Here is a 10,215-nt window from a genome sequence, read left to right on the forward strand (position 1 = left end):
TTGGTTTTGTTGGGTGCCATCATCTTCCTAATATTCCTAAGAACAACCCCTGCCACCACTCATTTTTTTATGAATTGTTGACAAAAATGAGTTACTATATTAATTATGTACATTTTACTAATTTTATAATTTATTTTTTTATCTTCTATTATTAAAAAATGTTTTGTAAAATGATAGTATAACTAAATCTTCAATAAATAGATTATTTGATAAAGCGTTATACCAAGTTTAAGATAAAATTAATTGTAAAAGTGTTTAACCAATGTGTGGTGTGTGGTAGAGAAGAGGAAGACATCATTCCTCTGTTTTTTAGATGCAGGGACTTTAGTGGAATTTGAAAGATGTGCAATAATTTGATAGGAATAGTTGAATTTGAAATATGTGCAATAATTGGACAGGAATATCAAAAGGCAAAATCGTCCTTTAAACAAATTCAATTTCGTAGGACTTAACCGCTCACATAATAGAGTTTGGAAAGGTGTTTTAATGACAATAATATGAGTATGGTGGTATCAGAAATAAAATAATTTTTTTAGAAATTGGATAACAGATTGTGTTGAGTTGGTAAAGTAAGAAATTGGAGGTTTTTAACTAATAAGATATATAGAATTAAGTCGAGTTACTCTTAGTTTTAAGTCCTTATGAATCCAGTAATATAAAATTAGGTCCAAATAAGAAGAGTGCAACATTAGGTTGGAGATAGGGGATCTTGATGTTGAATGAGTGTAAAGGATAACAGACTTAAAGAACAATTTTATAGACACAAATATTGCTCGGACATGCTCGGGGTTCGACCCAAATACTTAAGTGCATTATCCTGATCCACCTAGACTATAAAGACAAAATATTTAGCTCAACCTAAAACAATAATAGATTCAATAATGTGTTAAGGAGTTAACTCAAACAGCTGACAAGACGTTTTAATAAAGGTAACTAAAATAAAAATAATTGAATAAATATTTGAATGAGGAAGACACCGACATATTATGTTATTGACTCCTCAAGAGAGATCAGTGAATGCTATGAAAGGACCACAAAACTTTGAACAAAGGGGTTCAATCTTGCGATACTACACCTATACACGTACACTGTATTTAGATACTTATAGTTATATGTTTTCAGTGACTTGAACGTTAGAGTTTTATCAACAGGTTAGAGTTTGATCAACAGGTGAAACTCGTGAATTATTAACATCCCAAAACATTATCAACAACAAAAAAAGAAAAATCATACCAGAGTCCACCACCAAAATTTGATTCAGGTTAGTTGACAAGAAGAGTTTCAAAGGATAATACCCTCTAATCCACCGAAAAATGCTTAACATATCCATTTTTGGAGTTATTTGTATGGCAAATCTGAAGTGACGAGGTGTTTGGATGCAAACATCATACTATTCTACTACTTTTGGTTGCACTAGACATTAGTTAGGAGCTCCTTTTGAGTACTTCGTCACACAAAACGTTTTTCTTTTTTAGGAAATGTTCCAATTTTATTCATTCTATTTTTTTCCGCAAAAGTAAGTGATTATTACAAATGCAACTAACTTAAGCACGAAGCTCGCTCATTTTTATTTCAAAATTTAATCAGGTTATTTAAAAGAAAAATAAGAAATTAGGGGTTTTAAATTGAACTTTAAGCTTTTTTCTTAAAAATAGATTAGAAAATGAGAGTATAAAACTGCATTTTGGTTTCTTTATTAAGGTTAATTGTTTTTTTAACATTATGATTAGATCTAGTCTAGTCACGTAAACCTAGGTTTTTTAACTACCGAACAGGATTTTATTTTCATCCTGCTCTTTTAGAGTAGTGTTGAGAATGAACGACTCCAAACAAGTTATGCATATAAACTTTTTTTTTCCATTTCTTATTTATATATTTTTAAAGTACATTAATATCCATAATTATTTTTATTAATATAAACCTGTCAAATATTTGTTTAAAGACCAAAAATAAAATTCTTCAAAAATCAAGAGACTAAACATTTTTTTTTTGAATGGATGGAAATAAGAAACAAAGATAATTTTTTTAATTAATGAAAATAAAATAAAATGTATGCATCTTTCTCCTGTACAAATAAATGATAAAAAAAATTGGTATTTCAATCCCATTTTTCCGTACTGGGTAAAATTTGTCTTCTATTCCATGGCAATTTAAGGGAAAAGTGGGAAAAGAATAACGCCTTATTTATTTTCTGAAGAACAAATGATAGAAATTTGGTATTCCAATCCATTCCTTCCTTATTATCTAGTACGCATTTCTTGGTAAAAACAGAAGGTAAAACTTTTATTATATTTGTGATGAAATCGCAGCTTGTCTCTGCAATCAATTGTTAATGTAAACTTAAAGTGGAGAAAGAAAAGGGTTCACCTTCACCTTCTGAACTACACAACACAACACAACGTCAAACACTCCTACCATCCTGCAAACCAATCTCTTCCAAGTAATGTTCTGCATCCAAGGCTGCCATACACCCTGCACCAATATTATCATTTCCATTATCCTTTCGCAGAGTATATCTCATTCTAATTCTGTTATGAGCATTTTATAATTCACACTTTTTTACGTGTTATCACCAACAAACACTCAAAATCACTTCTATGACAGGATCTACATCACTTCTAGTTCAAAAAATTCAAATATAAAGGTAAAATAATTATAGCTGATTCCAAAATTCTTACTGAATAGATCAATGACTAATCCAAAAATTGAGTTCATAACCAAATATAAGTTAACGACTACTCAAATTTAAGCTTCAGTCCCTTTTGTCCAAATAGTAAGCGTACTCTTTGTAATTTATTTAACTCTATATTCTGTCTTATATGAAGTACTACACCCAAATCAGAAATGGAAAATAAAACGCAGGAATTCATTTACAGTCACCATGTCTTCTAAGTTCTAGTAGAACATTGTTGATAGAAATACTACTATTATCATATAGTCTACATAACTGAAGTGAAGGTCAGCAAACTAAAGACTATATCGTACACCTAAACTCTCAGGCCTCTCTATTGAATCTCTCTAATAAGTAACAAAAGGTGGGAAACCGTGGATTACTAGAAGATGGGGACACTGAATAATCAAAAAGTATGTTGAAAGTTATTCAAAATGTGGTGATTCTACCGGTTAGTTAGTCTCATCTCCTATTAAAAATCATCTCCTATTAAAAAGAAATGTAACTTATCTAAAGTAAGGCCTATTAATCATTAACAGAGATTCAATAAAACTATTCGAAATCTTAGTCAAAGATAAGAAAACATTTGCTTGTAGTAGTTGAAATAGCTGGAGAAAAATTACAAACTTTAAGGATTAGATAATATTAGTTAAAATTTAGAGGATAGTAAATAACTAATTATGACTTATAAAATCCATCTCTCACTATGAGACAGTGCCTCAATTATGATTGTTCTAGCTTGAGGTCACATAAGCTTTGAACCAAAACACTCATTTCTAAATAAAATTAGAAAATGTTGAAAACATGAGTTCCAAGACAAAGTTTCAAAACCAAGCACTATATAAACCAAATAATAACATAACCTGTCCATACTCTAATTTGCTTCAAAATGATGTTTAATGGAACAGATAGAAAACATGGCCATCAGATTCAAAAAACCAGTTTCAAAACTACGAAACTAACATCACATGAATCCATAACTATCATAGAACAGAGCAATCTAATTTATTTGAAAATGAACAAGAATTACCAGTTCCAGCTGCGGTAATAGCTTGCCTATACTTCTTATCCTGCACATCACCAGCAGCAAAAACTCCATCAACACTAGTCTTTGTGGTGCCAGGTTTGGTCACAATGTACCCATCAGAGTCTAATTCAAGTTGACCATCCAAGAATTTCGTGGCAGGCTCATGCCCAATTGCAAAGAACAAACCAGAAACCTTTAAATCAGACACAATCCCAGTCACCACATTCTTCACCTTCAACCCACCAAGAACCCCACCCTTCTTATCCCCATAAGCCCCAACCACTGTTGAATTCCACAACACTTCAATTTTGGGATTATTCATCAGTTTCCCCTGCATGATCTTAGAAGCCTTAAACTTGTCCCTTCTATGAATTACATAAACCTTGGAACCAAACTTGGAGAGGAAGCCAGCTTCCTCCATAGCAGAATCTCCGCCGCCGATCACCGCCAGAGGCCTGCCACGGAATATCGGCGCGGCACCGTCACACACGGCGCACGCCGATATCCCGCGGTTCCAGAAACCGTCGGGACCGTCACCCGCGCCGACGAAATTTAGCCGCTTAGCAACAGCGCCGGTGGCGACGATGACGGATTCAGCTTCCACGGTGGTGGAGTCGGTGAAAACCCTAAGCGGCCGTTCGGAGAAATCCACTGTCGTCACTGTCTCCGTAATGATCTCAGCGCCGAAGCGCTGTGACTGCTCGCGACAGCGGTCCATGAGCTCGGCGCCGAGGATGCCAGCCGGAAATCCCGGAAAGTTCTCAACGTCGGTGGTGGTGGTGAGCTGGCCGCCGGGTGCGACGCCATTCGCCATCCATCCTTCGAAGAGGACCGGCTTCAGCTCCGCTCGCGCCGCGTAAATGGCGGCCGTGTGCGCCGCCGGGCCGCTTCCGATGATGCAGAGCTTCGTTTTCAGTACTTTCTGGGGAACGATTTCGACATCGGAAGAAGAAGAATCGTGGGCATCGAAAGAAGAGGTGGAAGAGGCGGTGGATGAAGGAGAAGAAGAAGAAGAAGAAGAAGAAGAAGCGGAAGAAGAGACGGAGGAATTGGAGGCGGCGATTGTGGCTGCGGCGGCGGTGGAAGCGAGCCCGAAGCCTACAAGGTTGCGGGCTTTGGTGAAGAAGTTGTTTGAGAAAGTTCTCATTTATTGTCCTCGATTGATTTTCGCGCGTCTCTGTGTTTTTTGTTTTCCTCACTGTAGAGACCTCATTCTCTGATTCTCTATAAAAATACCTTTCCAAATTTCAAATAATGGTTAGAGCTGGGAAAGGGTAACAATTTATACCATTGCTTCACAAAAGCTGTGACCATTACGGAAAGAATGTGTGTTGGTTTGGTTGTGCTTTGTTTGGCATTTCGCATCTGCCAAGCCTTTTTTGTTCTTTGCTTTGTTTTCTTTCTATTGGGGTATTCCCAAATCTCCATCATCCTTAAAAACACCTTTCAACTTTGTTCTTTCCAACCAGCCGCAAGTTACTCCATAAATAATCGTAAGCTACCTCGTATAGACACTGATATAACATGAATATTTACACTGTAATCTCTAAAATGAGATACTATAATTTTTAAAATAGAATACGAAAATACGTATCTATATAATATCTTACAAATATATATATATATGAATGTCTAATATACATATTCAAGAAGGACGCACATATAAATATGTATCCGAAGCTCATAGGTCTTAAGTTGGGTTGCTTCTTCCTGCACCTCCATACCTTCTTCCCTCACTTCTATATATTTTCGTATTTCCAATAATGCTACATATGTTTTCGTATTTCCAATAATGTTCCTCTGTAATATTCTAAATTACATAATCTGGAAGTTATTTTTTAAATTTGTAATTAGCTTCCGGATTATATAATCCGGAAGTCTTTTTTCAGATGCATGATTACTTTCCGGATTACATAATCCAAAAGTCTTTTTTAACTTCCGGATTATGTAATCCATAAGTCTTTTTTCAAATGCGTTTTTGGATTACATAATCCAAAAGTTATTCTATGGGAAATGATAAAAATGTATTTTCATGTTGTGTATGAAGGTGCCAGAAGAAGATATGGAGGTGCAAGAAGAAACAGTCCTTAAGTTGATTACGTTGGGTCCAAAAGAAGCACTGATTCTACGATGGCTGCTTCTTCCTGCACCTCCATACCTTCTTGTGCCACCCCCATAATTTTTTCTTATTCCAAAAATACCCTTTTCAATATTCCGGATTACATAATCCGGAAGTCTTTTCTATACATAAGATTAGCTTCCGGATTATGTAATCTGGAAGTCTTTTTTCAGATGTGTTACTAGCTTCTGGATTACATAATCCAGAAGTCTTTTCTAAATATGAAATTGACTTCCGAATTATGTAATCCGAAATTTATCCGGATTACATAATCCATAGGCTTATTATTTCAAATTCAAGGGGGTGAAAAAAAAAGGATAAAATGGTATTTTTATATTTAGTATGGGGTGGCACAAGAAGGTATGGAGGTGTAGGAAGAAAGAGTCTTCTACGATTTTCAGCTTACAGAAGCTGAATTGGGCTAGAAAACATTTTGTTCTTAGTTACTATATGCACCACCTAGATTACTGATTCTGTCTCTTACAAATTCTATTTGCACCGTAGCTCATCCACGAAGCATGAATGCATACAATAAGCATAGCTAAATTTTATTTCATGAAATAGTTATGATTCTGGTTTTAGTTGAAATAAAAAACGATTATTTTAAATAAAACACAACAAAGGTTTAAAATTCTTATAAGGTGAAAATAAGGTTGCTAAATGTAGTAAAGATAGCATCTTATAAAAAATTAGTACAAAAATTCGGACAATTGATTAATAGAAAACATCGTCAATAAAGGAAGAAATGAATTGGACACAACTTTAAATTTTAGCTAGCTCCAGTCTCGATGAGATAAAATTTAGGAACCATTCCAATGAATGAAAATAAAATCATTAAGAAAAAGTATACTATAGGACATTCATGCTTCTTTTTAGTGCTTGAATTGGTGGTTTGGAAGATGGTGTATTGGTTAAATTTGAAATGTTGTAATTTCTATTAATGAAATTTGTGATTTTAGGTTGATATTCCTCAAACACTAGATTATTCTTCAATTGAAATCCAATTGGTGACTTGTTATTGTTTGTATTGTTTAATAATATTTAAGTTAGGGTTTGAGTGACTTAAGCAACGAAAATATGATAATTCACTTTCTTTGAAGCAAATGATATTTACACCACAAAATGTTAAGTTATGATAATATTACATGAGATTTTAGAATATACGAGTTTATGCAATTATGTATTTATGCTCAAGCAACATGATGATTGCTTCGACATTAATGAGATAGTGTGCTTGATATTTTTGGAATTTGTTGGAGGTTATAGTAAGTGACCCACTCAATTGTAAAGATGATGCTCAAGCGATTAACATTTAAGTGTCAACTAACCGTTTTAGTGGATTGAGGCAAAATCAACTTTTTCTCCTTTATAGTTATTATCAAACAAGCAATATGTGACGAATCAAATGAATAAATATTCTTTTGTGTACGATAGTAAGATCGTGCAAGCATGATAAACTTGGTCAAGTGATGTGTCTCTAATGTTGAAGTATTGTTGTGATGATTTATACAATTTTTCTTTTATAAAAGATACATAAATATGTATATATAAATGTATGATATACTTGATGTTAGAATGTATATATTCATTTGATATGACTATTTATGAATGTGTTATAACCCTTTAATTAATAGGTGTTAATGGTGTGAGACCCTTTATACATGTTACAATTTTCTATGGATATGATGTGATTTTTTTTTTTATGAATGAGTGATGATGAGTTCTAGAAACGGTGATAAAAAATATTTTATATTTCATTTTATTTAATTATTTATATTAAAAAATTAAGTGATGACAAGCTTAAGGTGAACTATTAATCTTTATCATCCAATATATTTAACAGAAATCTTATAAAAGACATTCAGTAACATATTATTTTGAATCGTTAAATTGTAATTGAAGATTCATACATTAGATGCAAATAATTTATATGTAATTAATTATAATATAATTTAGTATAAAAATGTTATTTGAATGATATATGAATGCCCTGTATTTTATATATATATATATAAATATATAATATGTTAAAATAATTAATTCACTTTTCTTGAGTACATATGTATAACTTGTATAATTAATTGCTTACTCATTCCAAAGAAAACATAAGGAGATGTGAACAGATGTCAAAATGAGGAGCTAAGATGAGAGTTTATTAATTTTTGTGGATGGTATCTAACTACACATGTTGGAAAACATTGTTTGGAAGTTGACACATGATGTTGGTCCTATATAAATGGGTGAGGCCTCACACATGTTCCCTTCTCCAAAACCACTTGGCCACCCCTGGAACCCATTTCCATCCTCCTGTTCTAACCCACGCCTAAGTTTATAAATTTTATTTTCTTAACAAAATATAATTTTAATTTTAATTCTAAATCAAAACACTTTTAAAAAGTAAATAAGATCACATCTATTATGTTTGTAAACTCTACCTTTAATTCCAAACTCTAAGTATTTTTACTGAAATTAATCGCATTGGGATCTGAAATAAATTAATAATATTAAAAACTCCTCAATCAAGGTTAATATTCAAGTTTATGTACGTGTTGTAGGAATTTGATAATTTTTTAAACCATGTTAAATTTTACAAAGAATAACTAATTTTTCCAATGGTTGAATGAATAAAATTTCTCTTCCTATATTTATATTTGTAATATATTTAAATATAAATGTTTGACATAAGTACACAATTTTGTTTTTATGCGAGTCAGTAGTTCAGTCTATTTATCCAATGTTAACTCAGACGTATGGTAAATTATGCAGAACCAACGTAAGTGGATGGACGAATTGAATTATTGAGTCAGTTACACATTTTTTTTTTTTTTTAGCGTAATACAGATCGACTTACATGTTTTTGTCCCGAATTGTGATTCTTAAAAAATGTTTTCTTTTATTAACACGGAGAGTGAGTGAGATTAGTGTGAGGTAGATGTCTCATCTCATGAATAAAAAGTGCTGAATTTAATATAAGTTAGAAACGAACATCATGCATAATGAATAATAACAACGAACCAAATTATAAATTCAAAGATATGATTGTTCCCCTCTCTAATGTCAACAACACTTTCCCTTTAATTACTTTATGCTTAATTAGTCAAAAAAATTAATGTCGTGTTAGGTAGTAATCAAAACTTAGGAATCTTCCCTGCAATTCGCCACCACAAACAAGAAAACTCAACACGCTTGCATTCAACAAGATTTCCAAACTAAACCAACACTTCTTTCTTACACATTAAATTTTCTGACATTTCTCAAACATTTGTACAGAGAATGATCCATCACCGATGCAAAACTAGAGATGAAATATTCACAATATTTTCATGCAATCCTAGAGATGCAAAAACCAACAAAAAAATCTTAATAAACAGCAACAAATAAGGGAGAAAAGCTGATAGTTCTGCATATATATATTCTGTCTACCAAAAAAGCAGTGATGAGTTTCTAGTTTCTATCTTGAACATGGCTAATAGGGTCTTGGCTTTGGTCCATGGATGAAGTTGATGTTCGTTTGATGAACTCCAAGCAATCTGCAATGGCTTCTGCATAGAAAGAATTGGACCTACCACAAGATCCCATCTTACAATCCTCCCTTACCAAATTGTTGGTGTTGTTTCTTTTGAAGCCACCTTTTCTGCAAAACACTTTCTTGAGCACTTGAATGGCCTCCCCATATGAAAGTTTGCAACTTTGAAAGACCCTAAGAAAGAAGTTGAACCTCTTGCGTAGCCTGAGAACATAAAGCTTTCTGGGGTTCAATCTAAATCCTCTGCACCTTGATGCGTTGCCACTGCAGACTCTGCTGTAGCTCATGTGAGCCATGCTTTTATTGTGGGAAAGCAAGCAGAGTTGTGTGCAGGAGATATATACAAGTGTATAAGGTTGAAGGATGACTTTATGAAAATGGTGAGGTAATGATGATGGTGTGGTGTGAAGACAAGAAGCAAATAAGATACCTAGGAATTTGAGGCTTTGGACTGTTTTGGAACTTTGGAGGGTCTTGTGTGTGCTGCAAAGACAAAGTTTTTTTGGGTTGTGAGTGAATAATGGCTGGCATATATGACCGTGACTAAACTATACATAATTTGTTTTTATTAGATATAGATGATAAACATCAAGGTGTGAAAATTTGTTTACAATTTTGCACCAAATTTACAAAAATAGACATTAAAAAAATTATAAAAATGAGTAAGTTAAAGCGCGAAATTTTACACACAATTTTAATCACAATCACACCTGTTAGGTTATTAATTCGTATTTTATTAATTTTAATTTTAAATATTAGTTATTAATTCTGATTTTATTATTTTTAAACTATTTATCGTTATTATTACATGGTGAATAATTTATTGAAGTTCCTTATAAGATTAGATAAAATATAAATAAATAAAAATATTT

General features: G+C 32.8%; 1 protein-coding gene across 1 annotated transcript; it reads right to left on the bottom strand.

The window, feature by feature from the left end:
* Positions 1-2,162: 2,162 nt before the first annotated feature.
* LOC137808546 (thioredoxin reductase NTRB-like) lies at positions 2,163-5,232 on the bottom strand. Its single transcript, XM_068609711.1, has 2 exons — positions 3,702-5,232; positions 2,163-2,472 (listed from the first exon to the last, which is right to left on the bottom strand). The coding sequence occupies exons 1-2, from the start codon at positions 4,843-4,845 to the stop codon at positions 2,402-2,404; spliced, it is 1,215 nt and encodes a 404-aa protein (XP_068465812.1). The 5' UTR covers positions 4,846-5,232; the 3' UTR covers positions 2,163-2,401.
* Between the last annotated feature and the right edge of the window lie 4,983 nt (positions 5,233-10,215).

The sequence above is a fragment of the Phaseolus vulgaris genome, chromosome 3, assembly GCF_000499845.2.
Source record: "Phaseolus vulgaris cultivar G19833 chromosome 3, P. vulgaris v2.0, whole genome shotgun sequence".
Taxonomy (NCBI): Eukaryota; Viridiplantae; Streptophyta; class Magnoliopsida; order Fabales; family Fabaceae; genus Phaseolus; species Phaseolus vulgaris.

Bases quoted from the DNA above. Each gene is read 5' to 3' on its own strand.
- LOC137808546 (XM_068609711.1), bottom strand. From the start codon at position 4,845: ATGAGAACTTTCTCAAACAACTTCTTCACCAAAGCCCGCAACCTTGTA. The intron at 2,473-3,701 runs GTAATTCTTGTT...ATATTGGTGCAG, and splicing joins TATTACCGCAGCTGGAACTG to GGTGTATGGCAGCCTTGGAT.